Below are 23,873 nucleotides of genomic sequence, written 5' to 3'. Positions count from 1 at the left end.
TAGCGCCACAAAAGTCCTCGGTATGTGTTTAATCTTTGTTGAAAACTCGGAACACTGTGCGCATCCGATGCTCGGTAATTACGGTAGTAACCGGAAATGCCGTCAGACTCGCAGCTGATATAAGGACGTGGTTGTTCCGGCGAAAAGTGGATTTTGCTGCTTGAAGGCAGACGGCTCCAGACAAGACTTTATCATGTTTTAATCAACCAGTGTACATATTTTCTAGGACTGGATGCTCTGAGTCGTCTGTGCAATGAGAGGCGTGTGTGTCTGCTGTGAAAGCTCGGCTCTGTGACGCCTCCGGGCCGCTCGGCTCTCCGTCGACTGAAGAAACAATGCAGGCCTAGCGAGCACCGGACACTAGCTAGCGGAAGCTAATCGGATAAGCAGGCTGCGGTGGGATTTAAACCTCGGAGGAAAAACAAAAAACAGCTTTCGACGCCGTAAAAACACACAGGATCCGGTATGTTACAACAGTGGCTGCGTTTTCCTGCTGCTTTTCACGCTGTCCGTGACATTTCTCGCTGTGAAACCAGCCGATGATCATCTAACGCCACATTTTCACAAAGTTAACGCGTTAGCCTGTTAGCATTAGCGAGTTAAGTAACGTTATCTTGTGTTGTCTCAAAGTGTGTCCGGCCTAACAGGTGGCCAGATGTTTGAATAGTATCATTTTAAGTCAGTGATATGGTTTTACTACAGCCTGACCTCCACTTATGCTCCATTACAGCTGTCAGCTGCTGTCTTTTAGATACATAACGCGAGCACATTGGCGTTTTCGTCGCTGCGCAGCCAGTGAACACACCGGTGTTGACTTTTCTTTTCTCTTAATAACAATTATCGCTCCAGTGTTTTGGTTTTCTTTTACCCGCCTGTCACGGCCGGGTCGTCCTTACATAAGATCCCAGCATAGAAACACTCCTGCTGTCCGATGAATGGCTTCATGTACACACTGAGGGAGTGTACACGTCTGTTTGTTTACCCTTTGTTTACCTGTTTGTTTTCGTTACCTGCAGTGTTTACCTTGAAGTGTGTCACCAATAAACTGTTATAACGAATAAATCGTGTCAGGTTTTGATGGTTTGTGGAGCAATTTAAAGTTTCTGTTGTTAAGTAGTATTGGGATTTGAAACCATTTCTGTCTTGAAATAGTCCAAAACCCAACATTATACATTTTGCTATCAAATATATGACTAGGAGAAGTAGTAAATCCTCACATTTGAGAAAATAAAACATTTTTTTAAGCATTTCTGCTTGAAAAATGGCTCAAACAATTATTATTGTTTGTTGTGTCAGTGTTTGTAACACCTCTGTTTTACAGAGGTAGTTTTGGAGTCTGTAGTTTGTGTATTTTGCTGTTAAAGTTCATATTAAACATTATTTAGGGTTTTTTTTATTTTTTTATTTACCTCTGTCTAATTCTCACCAATCTCTTTCCAGCTATGAGCTCTCAGCTGCAGGTCTTCTCTCCTCCTTCCATCTCCTCCAGTGCCTTTTGCCGCGTGAAGAAGCTGAAGGTGGAAAGCAATGTTTGGGATGTGTCCACCACCGAAGCTTACAGCTCTATAGCAGGCCAGTCGGCATACTCCTTTGCCCCAGCCATGGCTGTACCACCTTTTGCACCATCCCTGGTCTTCCCCCCTGCGGCACCTGGCTCCAGAGGTCAAGTGGTGGTGCGGGCAGCCGACAGCACAGGCAGCGCGCCCCGCGGATCCAGCCGTCGTGTCGCGGAGCAGGCGGCGTCTTCCTCTTACGTGCACGCCGAAACGTCCTCTGAAACAAGAGGGCACAGGCACGGGCAGAAGAGGAAGATTGAGGAAAGCAATGAAGGCAGTGGGAGCGGATGTGGCAGTGTCCAAATATTGGAGGAGCTCTCGGCTCCTGCAGCAGCTTACTCCACCCGCACTGGTGGTGGCGGAGGGGGAACAGGCCAGTCTATACCCCACTCAGCTCCAACCACCAAAAGCAGTAGCTCCAATGGTGAAGGGGATTATCAGCTAGTGCAGCACGAGATCCTCTGCTCTGTGTCCTGCAGCTATGAAGTGCTGGAGTTCTTGGGGAGAGGCACATTTGGACAAGTGGCCAAGTGCTGGAAGAGGGGCACCAACGAGATTGTGGCCATCAAGATCCTGAAAAACCATCCATCATATGCTCGTCAGGGCCAGATAGAGGTAATTAAACATCATTTTGTTGACATGTACAGTCAGTGCTGAACATTTTGCTCGTATGTTTTGTCTGATATATTGTCTCTAAAATGTAATTTGACAAATGAAGTAGTTGCATATAAATTATTTTTATGACCCCCCCCCAAATGCTCCCAGCATTACAGTCAGCCTCCTCTGCATAATAAATGTATCGTTGTTGACTGACTCTAGATTTATGATTCATGGAAAAAAATCTCTGAGCAATATGCTGCTGAGTTTTGTGGTAATATTCAAAATCAAAAGAGTCGCAGATGGGGAGACATATTTCCAGACAGTCACTCTTGGAAGACATTCATCATGTTGCACATGAAAAGAGACAAAAATGGTGATGTCAAGAATAAAAATGGAAACATACTGGCAGCTTAACATCAAATAAACTTTATTAATACAGAGTTCCCCTGTGTCATAGGCTGGAAATTATCATTTTGTCCTTTAAGCCCAATTTAATTTCCCCTGCTGTGTTTTTTTTTTATTTTTTTTTTTGGGCGGCTCATCAGTGTGGTGTTTTTTGTTTTTATTTGCAAATGACTTTCTAAAGGGTAAAGTGGGTTAATGTTTCATTTTACTACCTGCTGGTACTAATTGCCCGCCTCCTGTGTCTGTCAGTGTTTTGGTTTTAATGAGTGACTCTGTTAACTGGCAACTTTCAGTCGAATAACAATGTGGTGGTTACAATAGTACGCATTTGGCTGAAACTTGCCAGTTGACAGGATCACTCATTAAACCACCACAGCCTTGGGATTTTCAGAATAAGTGAGTCAGAGGCTAAGTCTCCTGTGTGCTATTGTAATCCTTCCTAGGAAAAACTCTGATGTGACACCATTGTGTTTGTGATTCTTCTTAAATTGAGGGATATTGAGTAGCAGAGAGAGAATAGATGGTGCTTCTGCTGTGTTGAGCCTCTTCAGCCTAGTTGATCTCAGATGTTTTTAGAAAAACATCAAACCACCACACGACGTGGCGTCACGTGTGGTTGCTTTCCATCCCCTGTGGTTGCCTTATCAATTGCCTGGTATTTCATTATTGATTTTACTCCACACAACAGGACTAAACATGTAACGTCGTGTGTAGCATGCAATAATATCTTCAAGGTTCAATGAGAACAATGCACAATGGCAGCTTTCAACATTTTTATTTTCATTCCCCTTTTGTATCTTTACACAGTTACAATTATCTGTGAGCAAGGAAATGTATTAGTATGTGAAGTGTTTCTACTTAGATTGAATGTTTAAGAGGTGCACGGTAAACTGTTTACAACTTTTTAAACCACTGTAACTGGTTTACATATAGTGGTATTATTGTGCACGTCACATGCAGTTATTTGTTTCTTTTTAATAGGTGGGCATCCTGAACCGGCTGAGTGCAGAGAACGCAGATGAGTACAACTTTGTGCGTTCATACGAATGCTTCCAACACAAGGGGCACACCTGCCTGGTGTTTGAGATGCTGGAGCAGAACCTGTATGACTTTCTCAAACACAGCAAGTTCAGCCCACTCCCACTCCGCCACATCAGACCCATCCTACAGCAGGTTCGGAAACATTTAAGTCTTCAGCCAAAATCATTGCATTATTTCCATTTTGTTATCACTGCCAGATTAATATTTGCGTGTTTGTATCTTTAGGTGGCTACAGCACTGATGAAGCTGAAAAGCCTCGGTCTGATTCATGCAGACCTGAAGCCAGAGAACATCATGCTGGTCGACCCTCTTAGACAGCCCTACAGGGTGAAGGTCATTGACTTTGGCTCCGCGAGTCACGTGTCCAAAGCTGTCTGCTCAACCTACTTACAGTCTCGCTACTACAGGTTGGTGGCAAGAAATCCAACTATGTGTTTGTTTGTTTTTTAAATCTAAATACACCTTCTGTTGCAATCTTGTGAGAATGGAGTTATGTTTCTTCGGTAATGGACCTTTTAATCTTTCTGCTGTACAGGGCTCCAGAGATCATTCTGGGTCTGCCGTTCTGTGAAGCCATTGACATGTGGTCTTTAGGCTGCGTGATAGCTGAGCTGTTTCTGGGTTGGCCTCTCTACCCTGGAGCCTCTGAGTATGATCAGGTAAGTGCTAATGTTAGTGTTTTGTGCTCTATGTAAAAATGCTTCGCAAAGGCTAATCTATGAGCTGGAATAGAGACAGCAAGTTGTCAGCAGGCTGCTAGTTATGAACAAACTGTAGGCATATTGTAATTAATTAGTTCATATGCATGTATATCACTTACAGTTTTGTCTCACTGTGATCTTAAACTTAAATGTTTTTTCCTGTTTCCAGATCCGTTACATTTCTCAGACTCAAGGGCTGCCTGCAGAGTACTTACTGAGCGCCGGCACCAAGACCAGTCGCTTCTTCAATCGAGGCCCTGACTCTAGCTACCCACTCTGGAGGCTTAAGGTTAATATAACACCATACTAATCGTACAGGGCCCCTGCTAATTGAATAAGCTGTAAATGATTATTAGAAATAGGCTAAAAACTCGGAGAAGGCTTAATGCTCCTTTTTGGTTTAAATTAAATTGTTTAAATATGTTTATAAGAAATAGTTTTGCTACATAATGACTAACAGAAATTGTTTTTTTCATTTTCCAGACTCCAGCAGAGCATGAAATGGAGATGGGCATCAAGTCCAAGGAGGCTAGGAAGTATATCTTCAACTGTTTGGATGACATGATGCAGGTAGATGGCCTGCACACATAAATACCACATACAAACCCAAGCAATCATGTTGTCTATATCCTTTGACTCAAAATGTTGTGTTATTTTGTGTATTCCAGGTCAACTTGTCTTCTCATTTGGAGGGGACAGACATGTTGGCTGAGAAAGCCGATAGACGAGAGTTTATAGATCTCTTGAAGCGGATGCTCCGTCTGGATGCTGACAAAAGGATCACACCTACGAAAACTCTGGGTCATCCGTTTGTCACAATGAGTCACCTCATGGACTATCCCCACAGCTCCCAGTAAGTGTGCGATATAAAGATGTTCTTTTAGGCATATATGTGTCTTTTGTTTTAATGTAATCGCTGAAACACTCCTTCCTTTCCAGTGTGAAGTCCTGCTTCCAGAACATGGAGATCTGTAAGCGCCGGAGCTCGTACGATAGCAGCAAATCCCTATACTCCACCAATGCAGTCCCCAGTGCTGCAGCGGGCAACCTCACTGTTACCTTCAGTAGCCAACTCAACCAGCATAACCAGGTTTGATGCATATCTTCAACATACATTTTACACATGTTTAGAGATCTGTTGCTTCTCCAGTATTTATCAGTGGTGATTTCTCTAACAGGTGCCTTCTGCGGGGGGAGCGGTGCCTTTGCTGAACTACCAGCCAGCTCTCTACCAGCAGGCGACTATTAACATTCCCGGGTTGGCTCAACAGAGTGTCCCGATTCCAACACGTCCTGCTGGGCTGTGTAGCCAAACAGAACCCTTCCAGCAGACTCTTATCGTCTGCCCACCCTCCACTATTCAAGGTAATGGATGACGTTACATTCAGATGGAAACAAGTCCACACGTGAATCCACGCTTTCACACAAACAACCTCACAAACACTTGTCTTCCATGAGAATTTTCAGCCTCCTAAGGCAAAAACTGTGGTCACCAAAAGGTTAGCTGTGTCAGCATCAATCGGCAATGTTACACAAGCTTTTGTAATCCAACAAATACAAAATCACAAAATGTCAGAAAGGAAATATTCTAACAGCCATTTTCCTCATTAAAAAATACAACTGTACATCTTTTGATTTCAAGTTTCTGTCTTTCACCAAAGACTAAGCTTAATTGCATTATTAAGTCACCGTCCCAAAACTCTTGCTAGTTGATTCATTGTTCCACTTCCACCAATCACCGGCTCTTTGGTATAAATCTTTAATTCACCATGTTGGATGTGAAAACGTTCTGGCTCTACACACTGTTGCTGCCTCTCTGATGCCCAACATCCCCCTTGCTCCTCCCTCTTGCTTGATGCCCCGCCTGAACCCATCATGTCGTCCCCCGAGTCATAATCCTGGCCAGAGCTGCTTTAAATCGCAGTGACAGCAAACTGGCCTCTAGTGGTCTCGGAGGCTGTGTTCAATCCTGATCCAGCTGTGTTTACTGGGAGGTTGCTGAGCCAAGAGAAAAGTTGAAACAGAATAAACTTTTGGAGAAGCACAACCTTATGTCCAAGACGCCCACAAGAAGAGAACCATGTAGCAATCCGCTGTAAACCGAGCGACTGAAACAATGGAAGAGAGACTGACGATCGCTGTGATGACCTTACTGGAGGTGTACAACTCTGCCACACAGGAGAACAAAGATTTAAATAACTGTTTATTTCAAGTTTGGATTTCTGACCACAACAACTGGGAATTCCCAGTGTTTCCAGTTTAGATTTACACACAATATGTGGTTACAGAGCAGTTTAAAATTTGCATGCCAAAACCATACTAACATGCCTAGTTTTAGAAAGACTGTAGATCATCTACATATGAAATAAGTTAATATATTTTTAAACGAGGGCTGCGAGTCAGCAGCGGAGCCCAAGAAAACATGGAAATTTACGCCAGTGCTTCAATTCCTCAAAGCCCTTTGTCCTGAGGAGGCTGACACAGGACGTTTGACACAGGTTCTGAGCCAAGCCCTCCTGCAGCACAGCTATCAGCTTTGCTATGCACCAGGTGACACCTAAGGAGCACTTCTGTTGGCTCACTCCAGGACCTGTGATTCCCTTTGCATGCACCGGCACACTCACACCTGCTCCTTCGCGACCCCTGCTGAGCCCCAGCCTGGCAACCCCAGAGCCCTTTGCATGGAAGAAGGCCTACCTTCACTCGGACACTCGGAGAGCTCAATTTGGGCTCACCATCAAGATGAGGATGAATGCTTTGGAAACAGCCTGGTGACACCAAAAAAATGTAGCAAATCGTCTGAAGTTGAGTTTGGGGAAAGACAGTGATTCTAGACTCAGCATATAAATACTACATTTATATGTTAAATACTAGACTTACTGTAAATACCCATCTCGTGACTGTAGGAAATCGATTGAAAAGAATTCCCAGAGGCAAGATAACTGAAATTACACGTGCCATAAGTTGCTAACCCTCAAATAGATGTAATGTCTATGGTTGTTAGAATTTAAGTAAAAGTAATAGTCTATTTCCATTAAATATTATAGTGAGTACAATAAACAGTTAATGTATTAACAGCATGTGTGCACTATCTTACAAAGGACTGTCTTTGTTACACTAATGGGCCTGTATCCTGCACTACTGCATGACTCTCCACTAATAGCTGCAACTCCTGATTTTGTGTCAATATGGCCTCATTCATTGATTTTTTTCTTGTGTGGTTTTGTTTTTCAGGGCTACAGCCATCCAGTAAGAGTTCCAGTTTCCCTGTGAGGATGGAGAACTCTGTACCCATAGTACCTCAGAACCAGTCTGCTCAGTCACTGCAGATCCAGCCTAGTATGCTCACACAGGTAAGAGTTTGCAAGTTGTGTCTATGTGTCGTCTGTCAGGGACTAATCGTTTTGAAAATGGGTTTTGTGAAATGAAATTTTCCTCTGTTCTTTCCTGCTTTCTTTGCCAAAGATGGACAAAGAAAGTGTGGACGTATGACAGAGAGAGAGGGCGTGTTCATATGGACAGATGGAAAGTGCAGCTGAACATGCACCAAGCAGGCCGACGTCATATGCACACCTCATGTGGGGAAGGGAGGTTAATTTACATATCGGAAGGGATTTGTAGCAACCTTACGACATTATCCTATACACTAACGTATACTTAGCATACAGTATATGTAATAATACATATATTGTCAGAAAGTATTCACCATTTTAAATACTGATGTGACTTCAGTAATCATACAGATTTCTTGGACACAGTGCACATGTTTTTGTCATGTGTTAATCAGAAATTAAACTCACAGTTGCAGACAAACCAGTCTGGCAATGTGCATGAATGATATCATGTCGTTAGCAGTAAGCTGAAAGCAGTGGTGCCCAGTTTTGGTCATTCATGGATACATAGAAGTGCATCCAAAATGTCTCCCTAGTGGGCTTCACCTTTAGGCCCCCACTCTCTGTTTGCTGCCAGGACAGCAAGCCAAATTTTTTTCATCGGGACCAGGTTGAGAGAATTTCTTGAGTTTAAAAAGGTTTGGAGTCGTATTTAAATGTATTTATTTATACCACTCACTTTTGAAATCCAGTCCATGCTGTTTGTTGTGTTTCTGCTGATTGCGTCTCGCCTTGGATTTGCTCCCAGGACTGATCTGGACTCATACACCCACCCACCCACTCAGCACCAGGCCTCTTTTATTACCAGTCTTCTATCTGGGATGGAGGCCAGATGTTTAATGCAGGACACTCATCTGGCTCAAAGAAAAAGTGAATTGTTGTTTGCCAAAATTAGGAATAACTGCTGCACACTGCAGAGGTCAGGTGTCCAGATGGCCAGTGGTACCAGTGGGTAGCTGGTTTTATCCACTCTGTCCCTCCTTTTTTTTTTTTTTTTTTTCTTTTCTTTGTCTGAATCAGATACAGCCTTGAAGGACATTACTCGTGCCCTAACCCTGCCCTCCCCTATCCTCCCTCCCTCCTCCAGGGTTCCTGCACACCCCTGATGGTGGCCACCCTGCACCCACCCTCAGCAGGCATAGCGCCCCAGTATTCTCTGCCCCTCGGGCTGGGGGCCGGGGTGGGTCGGCCCACCCTGCTGGAGCACACAGCCACAGTGCTGGTAAAGCAACGATGACATCCCTGAAGAAAAACATGCACATGCACACTCCCTCTACCACTAACAATGCCATCTCTCTCTTACCCAACTCTCCCTCTTCTTTTCATTTGTTTGCAACTTTCCCTCTCTCTCTGTGCCACACGTCGAATGGGGCTAGTATTTATTTCATGCATCATATTCCTTAATTTTTCCCGTTTCACATACAGACTTGTCATGGTTGTCAGAATCATGGTTGGTCTTTGTGTATTTTCGTAGGAAAATCGAATATTTCTTTGGTCTGATATCATCATCCTTTTTGGTATTCATCTTTTGACATTAAGTCCAAATTGACAAATTTGCAAATCACTTTCCACTCCGAAGGAGACTCCCTCTTCACACCATTCACACATTCTTTCATCCCCTCCGCCACGGTCTTTCCCCCCATAGGTGTGCTGAAGGCATGGAGCGCATGTGTTGCTGCGTTGGTCTGCGCTTTGCTTGCAGCTTCTCTTGTCCTGTCCTTCCTCGGTTTCAGCAAAGGAGGTTGCGGCTACTAAAATCCCCACTCGACAGCCCGACTCTCACACACATCTTTTTGTTTCAGCCCCAGAACATGTGGCATGCCTTTTTCCAAGACAGCTTATCAGCAGACTGTTTGGCATCAGTGAACTAAACTAATTTTCTTTCCTCAGTGTTTCTTCTTTAACAGGCACCATGGTTCTGTGTATACTTGCCTTTATACCTGATCTGACTGTTTACAGTGCTTCATTGTTCGTGCTTTGCATGATTATCATCTTGTGCATTTGTTGCAGGGCAATGCTATAATAAGGGAATGGCTTGGGAAAGGTTGCTCGCTTATCTGGCTTTGTGCTTTTGCCTGTAGAAGCCAGTTGGTTTTCATTATTTCTCAGCATGGTTCCGTTTGTCTGGCCCATTCCAGCACTCAAATAATTAGTGTTGATTCGGTAATATCAGTTCCTTGATATTACATGTACTGAAGTGTGTGTGTTCTGTTTTTCGTTTGTTTTTTTTCTCAGCAGGCCTGGCCCACTGGCACCCAACAGATCCTCATACCATCATCATGGCAGCAGGTCCCAGGTGTGGCCATCCACAGCTCTGCCCACCAGTCAAATGTGGCTGAATCACCCCTGGAAACACTGGATGCTTCCACACAGCAGGGACACAGCTGGAGGTGGGTCAGCCAGAGACAGTTTAGATCTGAACAAAAATATAGTCGTAAAGTAGTGCAGTAAAAACCATCCTCTAAATCTTAGCCTAGCAGCCAATTTAGTTTATTACTTCATTTGACAGGAACAGTGCATTAGCACAGTGATTCTTAACTATGGGGTGGGCCGCGAGCACCACCTAGAGGGCCACCTAGTTGTAGCTTGTCAAAACTATTTGACTATTGTGACTGTTGTTATTGTTCATATGTTACAGACATGAAGAGCAACTTCTGGTTCTGCCAGGCAAAAACAGACTGCTGACGCAATTGTCAAATCCATTTGCAGACTATAAGGCTATATTTTCATTTGCAGTTTATTTCAATTTTATCTACAGTTTATTTAATTTTTTTTTAATGTTTATTTTATCACCACATAATTTTCTTTTTAATTTAATAATTAGCTTTTACTACAGCAAAAAAGAAAAAAAGTTTATCCCCATTCTAAAAAATTTGAAACTTGATAAATAAAAAAATTAACACATCAACAGCACGGCCAACAGATCTAGCCTGTTTGGTATCTTGTATGTGCAGGTTTACATACACATAATAAATAAATAAATGTCTTTGTGATGATCACATTGCATCATGCCATTTATTTGACAATGTTTTTGCTTGTTAAACTGTAAGTTGATTTGATTTAGAGTGAGATCAACTAGTTAAACCAGTACAGTGTTAATATTTGAATGGGCCCCGAGGTCAAAAAGGTTAAGAACCCCTGCAATAGCAGAGATAACCAGAAAAGCTCATTTTCATCTCTAGGAAGACAGATGTCATGAATGAAAGCATCAAAAACATGACCAACAATAAAAGTAGTAGACTGTGCAGAGAGTGCATTACATAGACAAGTGACCGGTCTTATGATACAATCAACAATATCATGATGACTATAGTCTATAAATAGCATGACAACTCAATGTTAGGCCTGAATAGCGAGACCACAATACAAACAAGACAAGAGAGGGAAAGCCTGTCACTCTTGAATATATACGTATTAGAACCACTTTGTGTGTTTCACCTTCTTATCTCACAAGTGCTGTCCACCTCTAACTTGTCTGATTTTTGACACCTACAGGAGCACAACACAAGGCAGGACCCAGCAGGAGAGGAAGAAGGTGAAGGCCAGACGTGGAGAGAACAGAAACAGGTTGGTAGAGCCCTGTTGTCTTTAGTCTGATTTATCTTTTTCCAGTTTTTCCCCATCACAGAAAAAAAAAAAAATCAATATTTGCTTTTGTTTTTCTGTCAAGGGGTTTATCCACTGCATCATTACTTGGCAGCAGCGGTGTGACCCCACCCAACTCCAGCGCCACGTTGTCCCAGCCAATCATCATCTCCGACACACCCAGCCCAGCGGTCAGCATCATCACTATTCACAGTGACACCGACACAGAGGATGAGCGAAAGTTCCATCCCGCCAGGTGAGGACATGATACTCAGTGATACTCTATTGTCTAGTTCAACAGCTGTGGTGGCACTGTCATGCATTAAAATGACCTGTTTCTTGCTTGAGGAGGATGATGAGGAGGAGGAGGATGATGATGATGATGATGATGATGATGATGATGAGAAACAGGACTTGTTTATTGATTTAGGCTGAATTCTTCAATACCTTGTTGTGACATGACACCGTTTCTCTATTTCCACAGCGTTGGTCTGAGCCAACGCACTAACGTTATCAGCTGTGTGACTGTGCACGACTCGGACTCCTCTACAGCCAGTCCCCTGACTCCTCTGCCCCGCACGCTGAACACAACTAGCACCATGTCATCGCGCCAGGCCAAGTCCCTGGCAGTGGTGGCACCTTCAGTCAAAACCCAGGGCACTGACAGAGGAGCAGTTTCACGTGCACGCCTAGAAACTGGTGAGTGTCAATCGTCATTTGTTTGTGTGTTATCAGCAGTGTGTATCGTTTTGGGTGTGTAAGCATTGCAATTTAATAATCTGTATGACCTTTAATTCGCAGTGAACTACATGAAGCCTAAGAGATCCTCCAACCGACAGCCCTGCAGCTCAGGGGAGAGCATGGATCGTCATGGATTGGTGCCGAGCCAGTCACACCCTTTAAACCTCAGCCAGGTGAGGCCTGTTTCATTGTTGGTGGTTGTAAGGCTGGATTTAGACCAAGTCCGGTGCTGTGGTAAAACAGGTTTTTCCATTCATCGAACTGGCTACAGCGTTTTAGCTGCTGCAGGGGGTGCCAGTGGAAAAAAACACAGCAACTTGAGGCTGAGAAGTTGAGCAAGATCAAACTTTTGAAGACATGCAACCTGATTCAAGTCAAACAAGGGTTATCCAGGTGGAATTCATGGACTAAACTATGATACTGGCCTTCCGTGTCCTCACTCGCAGTCTGGCTAAACTCCAAATCAAAGCAAACTAATGAGTGAGTGAGCGCTGGTATAGAGAAAGCCAGGGAATCAGCAGGTGAGATCATAGCTGGAATCTTTAGCACACACAAACACCCCCACAAGCCGTCTCACAGTCCTGCATGATTTGCTGCCAGGTTTGATTTGCTCTGAATACGGTTACACCTGATGAGTTGTAATTCCATTGAACTACACAGGTAGTGTCAACAAAGAAGATTTCCAGGAAATTAAAGACCAGAATTGTTGCCAGTACAGCAGACAACTTGCAAAGAACACCCGTAGGACACTAATCTTTTTATTTATTCCTAAACACACACAAACAAACATTTTCGGTAACTAAGTGTCAAAGATGTTTACTGTGGTACAAGATTTTACAGTTGAAATACAAACATGAGTCTAAAAGTAAGTTGTAAGTCGAAAGTAAACTTGTGCACTTGCACTTTCGTTTTTAAGTTTCGTCTTGTGTGCCAATTCTTTGTTAAGACACCACTTGCTGACGTACTTAGAGTTGAAAGAAACCCTTCATTCATCCCTGTCCTGTCTTGTTTCTCATTAAACTTGGAATCGTTTTACCACGGTAGGACTGAGGTCATCTGAGAAGTAAATTTCCCTTGTTGTTGAACCGCCCACAGCTCATTACCTGTGACGAGGTCACAAAAGGCTTCATCAGACTTTTAAACGTGCCTCGGCCATAAAAGCCATAAAAGTTTAATTTGAGATTTTGTGGAGATTCCAATAATACTACATGTACCGTATTTTCACGACCATAAGGCGCACCGCACAAAAAGGCGCAGTCTCAGTTATGTGTGCCGCTACTGTATTTAACACACACATATGGCGCACCGCCTTACAACAACACACACACAAGCATACAAGTGTGCGTATTTAAAAATAGAGCGGGAGCAAAACTGAGTTTGATTGTGCTTCATTTAAGTCTTTATTACAAAGTACTAACATTTTTTAAAGGACATTACCACAGCACACATTAGTACATTGCCGGTAATCGTCATTAATCAAACTCATCGAAGTCCTCATCCTCCGTTTCTGAGTTAAACAGCTGCGCTAAATCAAATATGCCAGTTCCACTTTCTTCGCTGTCAGAGTCACTTTCCGTGCCGTGCGGCCCCTCGGAAATGATGCCGGCTTTTGCGAAAGCTCGAACAACAGTGCCAGTAGACACGTTAGCCCACGCATCTACAATCCATCCGCAAACTGTGGCGTAACTTGCCCGGCGCTGCCTGCCACTCTTTGTGAAACTGTGGTCTCCATCGGTCATCCATCGTTCCCACGCCGCTCGCAGCCTTACTTTGAACGGCCGGTTCACACCGATGTCCAGCGGTTGGAGTTCCTTTGTCAGACCTCCCGGAATAACAGCAAGTGCAGCGTTCATTTGTTTCACTTCTTTTTTCACATCGCTGTGAGATGGGCACGTTGTTCTCAACACAGGTTTAACAACACACATAGGGCGCGCCGCACATTTTGAAAAAAATATAAGACGTTTATATGCGCCTTATGGTCGTGAAAATACGGTATATATCAAAGTGGATTTTCTGTGCATGTCTAAGTTAATGCACAACACATTTGAAGGAATGATGCAGCCATGACAACCCTTGTAGTTTAGTGTAAACATTATATAGCCTTATAGAAGAGCTGGAACAAGCTGACCCTGTCAGATTGTAATAAGATGATTTAAATATTTAACCTTGAAGGGAAACTGAAAGTGTCTGTTGCATGTTGTACATGTAACATGTGTACTGATGATGTTTCTTTTTTAGGTTCAGCCCGTGGTTTCATCATCTCAGGAGCGCTCCCAAAGTGACTCGTCTTTGCGTCGCCAGCAGACGTTCCCCCCGGCCGTCTCTGCCTCTCACTACAACTTCCCGGAAGTTTCCGCCCTGGCCTCGGCCTCGGCCCCTGGCCCCAGCCTGTACACCTACCCGGCCTCCACCGCCCTCTCCTCGGCTTCTCAGGCCATGGAGCAGCTGCTCGGCCGTGGTCACGGCAGCCACGGGCACTCCCCCTCCACCTATGCAGCAACGTACACCTCATCCTCCTCCAGGAGGGACTCAGCCAGTCGCAAGGATTCTGTCAGTAGTCTGCTGCACGGCCTCCCCGCAGCCTACCAGCATCAGTTTGCCACTGGTTCTCCTTACGTTAGTGTGACGCCCCGGGCCGAGGCTTACAGTGCCTACCAGCTAAGCCCCAGGCGCCTTACACAGTACCCCTACCTATAGGGAGTCGCACACACTTTGAACAAAGAAAAAGAAAAAAAATCTACTTCCCCACATGCTATCACAAAGGGACATTTAAACTGTATTTCTAGTAGAATAACTGGTTGGTCTTATCTGTTTGCTGCTTGTGCAGAATTTCACCTCCCAACTCATTCACATGCTCCTTTTGGACTGTTTTTAGTGTTTCTGAAATGTTCTTGGGTATTATTTGATATGTATCAGTTTATTTTCCCTTTTTAAAATATTGTTCATAGCCCATATTTTATCCCCATCTAATCCAGATGTACGATTATGGCATTGTGGTAAATGTATTTTACTCCTGTTTTATCTTGAGGTTTTGTGTGAAGAGAGATTATCCTTCTGTCACAAACTGCGACGACACTTTAGGCGAGGTTTTAGACGCCTGACTCACAAGGCTAGTGAAGGGCTAGCTGACAAAGAGAGTTACAAGTCATTAGTTTTTCCATGAGCCTTGTTACAAAGTTTTCACACTAATCCGACGAGGCCCTGTGTTTTTAGCTAACATAACTGTACCTTTTTAACTATCTGTTTACTCACAAACAATGTCTTTTACTATGTTTAAATTATGTTTTGTCACCGTGAGGTAGAAAGAGGAAGGTCCATGAAGATGTCGAATAAGAGAACGATGTGGTTAAAAACTGTGATGGATGTGTTTTAATTTAAGTGCACATGTGATAGTCTGTTTAATGTAGTGTAGACAGTGTTTAGGCAGGATTAATCATGTCCTCATACAATAGAAACTTTTTTTTTTTTTTTAACTGAGTGCTGAATGTATTTATGAAGTACAGAGGATTGAGATCACCATCCTGAGGAATAATGAAATTGAAAAAAAAAAAGAAAGAAATTAACGTTCTTCCCTACTTTCTCTCCTTGAAATATAAAAAAAATCAATTTCCATGTGAACTGAGAAATATTCTCGATCTGTGAATCCTGACTGTGTAACCTGCTCGTTTATGAAAACTGATTTATGGCCAGTCTTTTACAGTTTTCTATTAGGGGAGAGGACAGATTGCTCTTGTCCTGTTTTCTCCTTTTAACACTTTGAAAAATGCTCACTAGGAAGTTTTATCAAACTGCCCACGCTGCTGTACAACGACAAGATGATGCAATCTGTTAAAAAGAAAACAAAAACTCAACGTCTGAGAAACTTCTTTAGCAGACGTGCCTCTTCAAGAAGTCAGTGAAAGGTGGTGCTGTTCACTAAACACACTGCTTTTTTTTCCCCCTCTAAAAAAATTTAAAAAAAATGTTTTTGTCTGAATATAATATGTTGAAATTGATGCAGTGTCTTATTGTTTAGTCTTAGCGCTGCCACCATCTTTAAAGGAGGTGAATCTCGGGGTGGTTTCTGTGGGTTATGAAAGCTTTTTAGTAAACCCTTCCCTGTTGTGTTTGCATCAGTTTTGTGTTGTAATGTCTGGATATTTAACTGTATTTCATCTTAACATAGTATAGTTAAGAGGCTATTTGGTGGAACTAATTCAGGGAAAAAGGTTTCAGCTCAAATAATCCACTGTCACTGTTTTCAATAAAATAACCACAAACAAAAAGTTTGTCCTTCATTCGTCCTTTCCACCTGTTGCAACATTTACTGCCCTTATTAATCTGAACTGAAATAATAAAATACCAATAAAAGGTATGGTGTGAACATGGCGTTGGATTATTTTATGATGGTTTGTAAATCATTAATCAATAAAAAATCATAATCATAACAAACTTGTTTTCCCTAGCACTAAAGCTTGGCGTCGCCGCGAACTGGTAAACACGTAATAACCTTCCAGTGTATTTTATCGGAATGATAAGCTGCTGTTTGACCTGTTACTAATAAATTCTCCACCAAGCTGATACCAAATAATGTGTTCTCATGTCTCATTGTTTGAAACCCTGAATGTACTTGCATTCCAGGACGTAGACCTTAATAACTTCCACAGAAAAATGTTGCATATGTTGAAATAAGACTTAAAACAAAATGTCTAATATAATAGACAATAAAGCCTGTGGGTCTGAAAAACATGGTTTCAGCTAATAGGGTTTCTCAGTAATGTTTAAATCAAATAAGCATGTAAAAATCTTTCATGTGTTTTAGATTCGGAGGGATGCATTTGTGAAAAATCTCAAAAGCTCAAAAATGTATTCATTATTAATATGCGTCAAATGGAAAAGAAAAAATCAATTATCAGCACTTTTAACATGTAACATTTGATATTTCTTTATCATAATAAAGCAAATCCAGGAGCATAAAAACACATTATATTAAAACTGTAAAAGTTCTCTACATGTTTCAGTCGTTCATAATGGTTTAAAAAAATCTCATCAAAAATATTTTGTAAGTTTTAAAAAAGTTCTCACCACACAAGTAAACTGAAGTGATTTAAGTAACTTTTTTTTTCTTTAAAGTGTACAACTTAAATTATATATATATATATATATAATATTTGCATGATGTGATTTAAATTAAATTGATTCCATTCAGCATTGTCCCATCAGCATTTCATATCTCATATATCATATGTTTTCCAGATATACAGAACACACAGATACTTCACACCAGGGAGCAAAAACATAAATAGGCATAAATTCACAATTAAACACAAAGTTTAGTTGATTAGAGATGAGTACATTTTTGATAATGCGGAACACAATCTTGTGAACAATGCACAAATCAAATTTGTAGCAAGAAACAAGGGGGTCCATAAAATACATTGCTTTTACCAGATAAAGTCTGTTCTCGATGGTGTCACTTATTCCAGAAATTCTTAAATGAATCTGATTCTAGTTTAACTAAAAAATCAACTTTTCCATCATGTAAATGTTTTGCATCTCTTGACCCAATTCTCCATTTTAGGCGACTCTGTTTTCAGCCACTTCCTGGTGATGGCTTTTTTTTTACCTGCCACTGACATTATTTTGAATAAAGGTTTGTCCCCTGAATTTGTTATTCTCTGCTTCTCCTTTCCCAAGTACAAAACATAAAATGTAAATTCAAAATGTTCTCCATGCATTTCGTTAATTCCTGTCAATAAGTTATAATGGAGGGGCATTCCCAAAAGTTATGAAAATGATTGGCTTTACTTTCTCCACATAGTCTCCAACATGTGTATTGTGACATTTCTGTTGTGCTGGTGTACATCTTAACAAATTAATGTTAAAAAGCAGAAGTGGGCTGCATTTGGCTTGAATAATTTAGTCTTTAATTAATCATTTATAAAATAAATAATATAAATGACAGGTGTATATTTATGATTTTCCACCTGACACAAATGGTGTCTGGTTTGGACCTGCCACCAAACAGAACAGAGAACAGACTGCAAAAGACAGCCGGGGGTCAACCTGTCCTCCATTCAGGACTTTAGCATGTCCAGACTTCACTGCATGACTGCAGATCCACCACAGGCTGAGCACAACCTGTTCCAACTTCTTCCCTCTGGGAGGCGCTACAGATTTGTGCATTGCATGCCAAAACAGACACAAGAACAGTTTCTGCCCTCGGGCCATCACTCTGATGAACAATCCCTGTCTCAAACCGTAGCTGTAAAGTATTTAGTTTATTAGACAAGCTGCTACATAAAACAGATTTTTGTTGCAATTTGTTTGTCTAACTTGTCAAGCTTGTCTTTGTTTTAGCTCTATAAATTCCTGTGTCTGCGTACTAACATAAAATTGTTAAATTCCTTGTACACATACTTGACTAATAACAGTAATTCTGACCTACATGTTTTTTTTTTTTTTACCTCCGGAGAGAGAATAATACACACAGTAATAAAGAGAAGTAAACAGTGAACACAGGTGAAGATACTTTTGAACAACTTTTATTCAAACACTGTCCATCTGTGGTTACTAAAACATTATTCTTCATGTCTTAAGTAGTAACACTTCACATTTCACAGTTTATGTTTTCTGACTTTACACTCAAATGTGCACAAATGTCTGAGTTCAGTAAACCTGCAGCTTTGTTCAATGTTATGTTAAATAAAAAAATATATATAAATACACTGTTCATGAGACTTGGCCTGAACTCTGTGGATAAGAATCCTTCACAAATAATGCAGGTTTTCTTACTGAAGTACCAAAAATACACAAACAAACGGGTAAATATACAACAAAACATTACATCCTTTATACCACTGGATTATTGATATCCCATTGTTATTCCCATTGTGATAAAAATCAATACAACAGTATTTTACGTTAACGTTTGAACTTTAAGTTCACAGACAAAACCTGACCTCCAGTCAGCGCAGTCCAAAAACTCATTCAAAGCTCCTGACGAGACAAAACCGCCTGAGATCTGTCCATTACACGCCACCGTTTGCACTTGGAGTCTTGAGCTGTACAGCTCTGTTGTGCTCGAACATGACGAGAAAATTAGTCCTTTCTGCAGCTTTAAACTGTCAGCAGTCAGTCATCTCATGTGCTTGCAGCAGCACACAGCTGAACACTTTTTGGAGTGTGGACATGAAAACAGACTTTCCCGAAAAAGGCCTGAAGAGGGACACAGGGAGAGATTTGTTTGTTTAATTGCACTGCAGTAAACTACTACTGTAGTAGTATAATCTGTTAGAATATAAACTGAGGCTGTTTTTCAAGGATATACTTACAATGTTGACTTCAATAATTGGGCTTCTGTGTCTTTCAAATCCTCTGTTACATCCTGCTTGCCCTGCAGCACCTTTGGAATTTGGTCCCAGATCTCGGTGTTGACCCACAGGGCCCCTGGCAGCGTCAGGCTGGCCCGGGTGCAGGTAATCCAGCGGCACATGGGGCAGGTGATGGTACGGATGACACCATCCATCTTGCACAGTTGTTCCAAGCAGGCAGCGCAGAAGGTGTGTTTGCAGTGGAGGATCCGTGGGATCCGGTCACTGCGTGTGTACTGGTAGCAGCACACGACACACTCGAGATCTTCATTGCAGAGCATGGTGACGGTGAGTGGACTGGAACAGAGTGTGCCCTTTCACTTGACAACCTGCAGCAGACAACAAAAAGAAAATCAGTAAAAAACAAATATTCAGTACAAGAAAACTGAATTTAAAAAAAAGTATTACTACAGCTACAGCATTACCACAAAACAAAAGCACACACCAGCCCTTTCAGAATAATACTTACTTTCAGGATTGACAGTCTCCTGCCTTGCTGCTGAAGGGAGTGTCGATTGACTGAGCTCTTTTTGCTATGCTGGCTTGCTTGGCTTCAGCACTCTTAAACACTGGGAGGCGTGACATATCACGTGCAGATTCCAGAGGATTTCCAAAGAAGATCTACCTCAAAACAACATTCTGTGGAAGTCTGCTCACATAATACAGTTACTGCCAAGACAGGTGACCTATTACCTGCTTTATCTTAATAAAATGATAACAGCACTGCAAGCAAAATGAAAAATAAAACTTTGATCTCGTTATACTGTATGATCACTTACCAGAGATTTATGGATTACTAAACTATGGTTTATGGATTTTAAAATGATGTTTTGTCACGGAAGCAGATAAAAGAAGGGGTAATTTATTTGCATTTACTATGAAAACATACAATGTCACACAAGAATAACTGAAGAATGGAAATTTGGGCATTTGCTGTATGATCACACAAACCCACTCCCATCATCAGCTGTTTGTATTTTTTTTTTCCTTTCTTTTTTTTTTTAAAGATGGTGCCAAGAAAAAAAAAAGCAATAGAAAGGCAAATCTTGTTTTTCTGTTGAAACATTAGATACACAGTAGAACCATTTTTACTAAATGCATTGCACAACAGTAAATTATCAGCAATTGTGTGACACACGGCCTGTCTGTGCATTTTCCTGCCAGTTTTAAGCAAGCATGACACGTTTCAAGCCGAGGCCTTTCTATAAATAATGAAAACAAAAGCAAAGAAACAAATTACTGAAAAAAAAAAACAGAAACAAAATGTTGGTTCTTCTCTTCATGTGTCCCCTTAACTGGACCTATATAGAGTGTTGCTATACTGGTCGGCTAAGCCAATTTATACAAAAAAAAAAATTAAAATAAAATTAAAATAAAAATAGGTACGGGTCTCTATTTACTTCTGTGCAGACATTAGAGTCAGGGCTTGGCTCATGGGTTGACAGGAAAGAAGGTCTGACCTCACATCAGACTCTGACCATGTATCAGAAGCGCTTTCACACACTGATATGCCAAGTTTGTGTTTTTCTTTTGTTCTCCAGACAGAAAAATATAAACACACTCCTCAATGCTCTGTTGTGGAAATTCTGCTTTCTGCACTGCATGGTCTGCCTGTGATACCATCATCGGCTGCAGAAAGTCTACTGATGAGATACAGAAGTACTGATGAGTATGATGTTCTACTTTCTTTGTATGTCGTTTTGCAGTTGTACAAACATTATTGTTTGACATTAGTAACATTGAGTCGCATAAGTCAACATTATAATAGAAGTTCTCTCCCGTTGCTCAACATGGTTCCCTTTGTGCAGACACGTGCTCTACGCGTCACTTCAAGGAATCTTTATTTTGATTAGTTCCTAGAAATCACTTCTGATTTCTGCGTAGTTTTTTGATTGAGTGCTTTGTTCCACCTCGTGATTGACACATTTGTAGGAAAATATGACGCCGCGTTGAGGAAACGAAAGATGGATAAACCGGTTCTTGAACTGCGGTTGTGGATTAATGAAACCTGATTACTCAGTGCTTAAAAAAAGAAAGAAACCAACAGCAGTGTCAGAACATGTTTCAGATGGTTGTCAGTGCACCACACAAAAGGAGCTCCTTTTCTTCTAGATGTCGCAAACATCTGCGGTTGCATCGAGTGAGTCTGTTCGATCTGACACGTGACCAGGAGGCCGCACGCAATACTTTTGGGAACGGTGACGGGCAGGGAGGAGGTTAACAAGCTCTGATCAGTAATGTTTATGATAGTGTAGGAGAACAATGGTGCATCTTTATTTCACTCGGTATATTATACAGCACATTTCTCTTGATTGTGATCACGGTGCATGTTTGCATGTTCTACACTCTTCCACAACCCATGAGCCAAGTTTGTTCCTACTGCTGACATAAACCACTGAAGCACAGAGTGGATCACAACCGTTTTAATAAGCCCCTCCAATCCCCCGGCCCTACTGCCACTTCCGCCCACTCCCCCACCCCCTCCTCCTCCTCCTCTCAATCCTTCCTGTGTGGGTCGGCTTTGAGTTCCCTTCTTCCAAAGTCCATGGTGGTGGTGGTGGTGGTTGTGGTGGTGGTCGTGGAGGGGTTTAACCCAGGACTGAACATCCCTCCCCCACGTAGTGTGTTTGTAGAATGTGGAGTCCACTAGCTGGCTCGCCTGCAAAGGGGAGCGACGCCCTACAACACCGGCGCCTCTCACTCCTGGGCTATGCTCCTCAGCACGTACTTGACTGTGTAGGCAAACGCCGCAAAGCCTACAATCACAAACAGGTTGGCTAGAGCGCCACCTAGAAGTCCATGGTTGCGATTGGCCTGCTGCAGGCCAGGAGCGGGGTTGGCGCCCCCGAGCGGGACGGGCCCTCCGTTGAGGGCAGGGAGGCCGTAATGGGCGTGCTGTGGGTCACCGTCGGGCACCACATCGGGTAAAGGGAGGGGCTGAGTGCGAGCGCTTAACTCCTCCTGGGCCTTCTGTTTCTGCTTCATCTCCTGATCGAAGGAAGGAGAAAAACAGGGGAATGTCAAGGCAACAAAAACTACGAGGAGAGAAGAAGACGATAGGTATGAGGTCACCTCGTACGTACATCGACTACATCAGGAAACAGTTCACAGAACACCTTATCCTTGAGGTTGAAAGCCAAGCTTTGGGCTGACAGCTGTCTTTTCTGGAAAAATAAAAACAAACAACTGAAACATCACAGACCGGTTATCGTCATGTTCTGCGCTTACGGCCATTTGTTTGCACTCACTGTGTAGTCAGAGGTCTCAATGCTGCCGAGGGTGGGGCCTTTCTCCACCATGAAGCTGAGCAGACCTGTGAGGATGGTGGAGACGGACCACGCGGGGTTCCACGTGTCTGGATGGAAGTCTGTGATGGACAAACATAACCTGTGGAGGAAACAAAGACCAAATTTTCCATCCTTGGGTTACACTGGGTCACATGTGGGCCTCGAGGTCCTCAGCAGTAGTAGTTGTTTCGCTTTGTTTGAGGACAGCGGGTGCCAGTCTATCTCTTTGACTAGTTCTGGGCGTATAGTATTTGTGGTGTTATCTGTAGGGGTTTAAAGTCTGACGTGGCGAGCATGAGTTGGGCAGAATGTGAGCCCGACTCAGGCACTTCTGATGTACTTTGAGAGTGTCTCTAATCCTCCTTGGCCAAGCTCCAATAAATACTACAACATAAGACATCAGAGGCTCCTGAACACTTTCTTCCTCCTGACCTCACCATTGACCTTTGACTTCAGCAGTATCTCCACAACACAAAGTAATCTTCAGACACTCTTTAAATCATGTATTTTCTTTGAATGAATCACCAAGAAACTCAGCTCTTACCTTGTATTACACTTAAACCTCCCATTTGGTGTGATCATATAGATACTTGGTGGTTTAAAAGGAAATTCCCGCGGAAATATGAGTTTTCCATGATAATATCCTCCTGCAAAACAGACGATGATGTATCAGGCTATGCGCAGAGTTATTAAAATATTACACCATCTTCACAAATTAGCCAGGAATCAACGTACAAAGCATGCCGCCAAACAAAAACTGTGTGTGGGTTAACTGCCAATATGACTCACCTTCATATGGAGTTTTCTCAGGACCTCTGACTACATAGTGCCTAGAGGAGGAAGGAAAGATTTGCATAAGTCACAAATAAAAAGCACATTATAATATAATTCGGTTAAATGTCCTCCGGGCATGCATTGACATGCGAGCAGTGACCTAAAAATCAACCTCTGCTGTGTATGTTGATTACATATTATATCACTGAAGAGTTTCCAGGAAACTGATGTGTTTTTAGTCACTTAGTCTGCAGTCTATCTGCATAAATAAAGAAGAAGAAGTTCAGCTCTAGCCTCTACCAACCGAAACAGAAGAAGAGACGGGTAATTATCTGCACTTCACATGTTGGAGGCCTGCCAGGCTATTGAAAAACAGAGTGAGCTAATTATTATTATTATTTTTAATCATTTTGACCTGACAAAAATCTGATGGTGATCA

At 42.3% G+C, this 23,873-nt stretch overlaps 3 protein-coding genes across 8 annotated transcripts in view; 1 reads left to right on the top strand and 2 right to left on the bottom strand.

The window, feature by feature from the left end:
• Positions 1-108: 108 nt before the first annotated feature.
• hipk1b (homeodomain interacting protein kinase 1b) lies at positions 109-16,286 on the top strand. 4 transcript variants are annotated; one of them, XM_019267665.2, is made up of 18 exons: positions 109-463; positions 1,441-2,171; positions 3,543-3,734; positions 3,828-4,009; positions 4,138-4,261; positions 4,473-4,592; positions 4,787-4,873; positions 4,972-5,156; positions 5,243-5,393; positions 5,482-5,668; positions 7,538-7,656; positions 8,783-8,917; positions 9,934-10,085; positions 11,191-11,262; positions 11,366-11,536; positions 11,765-11,979; positions 12,082-12,194; positions 14,260-16,286. In XM_019267665.2, the coding sequence occupies exons 2-18, from the start codon at positions 1,443-1,445 to the stop codon at positions 14,716-14,718; spliced, it is 3,393 nt and encodes a 1,130-aa protein (XP_019123210.2). In that variant the 5' UTR covers positions 109-463; positions 1,441-1,442; the 3' UTR covers positions 14,719-16,286. The 4 variants fall into 4 exon arrangements, with proteins under 4 accessions (XP_019123210.2, XP_019123209.2, XP_019123213.2 ...); XM_019267664.2 differs by having other exon boundaries at positions 9,931-10,085; XM_019267668.2 differs by lacking the exon at positions 8,783-8,917.
• A 2,363-nt stretch (positions 16,287-18,649) lies between these two features.
• Positions 18,650-19,823, bottom strand: LOC104938192 (RING finger protein 208). The gene is made up of 2 exons (XM_019267564.2): positions 19,335-19,823; positions 18,650-19,218 (listed from the first exon to the last, which is right to left on the bottom strand). The coding sequence occupies exons 1-2, from the start codon at positions 19,652-19,654 to the stop codon at positions 19,128-19,130; spliced, it is 411 nt and encodes a 136-aa protein (XP_019123109.1). The 5' UTR covers positions 19,655-19,823; the 3' UTR covers positions 18,650-19,127.
• Positions 19,824-20,219: 396 nt separating this feature from the next.
• ube2j2 (ubiquitin-conjugating enzyme E2, J2 (UBC6 homolog, yeast)) overlaps positions 20,220-23,873 on the bottom strand; it is a 7,215-nt gene continuing 3,561 nt past the window's right edge. For all 3 annotated transcript variants that reach the window (XM_027278986.1, XM_027278985.1, XM_027278984.1), the window contains 5 exons: positions 23,450-23,490; positions 23,205-23,307; positions 22,622-22,760; positions 22,457-22,537; positions 20,220-22,361 (listed from right to left, as the gene is read on the bottom strand). In XM_027278986.1, the coding sequence (XP_027134787.1) occupies positions 22,071-22,361; positions 22,457-22,537; positions 22,622-22,760; positions 23,205-23,307; positions 23,450-23,490 (655 nt within the window). In that variant the 3' untranslated portion in view covers positions 20,220-22,070. The remainder of the gene's footprint in view (positions 22,362-22,456; positions 22,538-22,621; positions 22,761-23,204; positions 23,308-23,449; positions 23,491-23,873) is intronic.

This window comes from Larimichthys crocea, chromosome VI, assembly GCF_000972845.2.
Source record: "Larimichthys crocea isolate SSNF chromosome VI, L_crocea_2.0, whole genome shotgun sequence".
NCBI lineage: Eukaryota > Metazoa > Chordata > Actinopteri > Sciaenidae > Larimichthys > Larimichthys crocea.
This window is presented reverse-complemented; position numbering and strand designations above follow the sequence as displayed.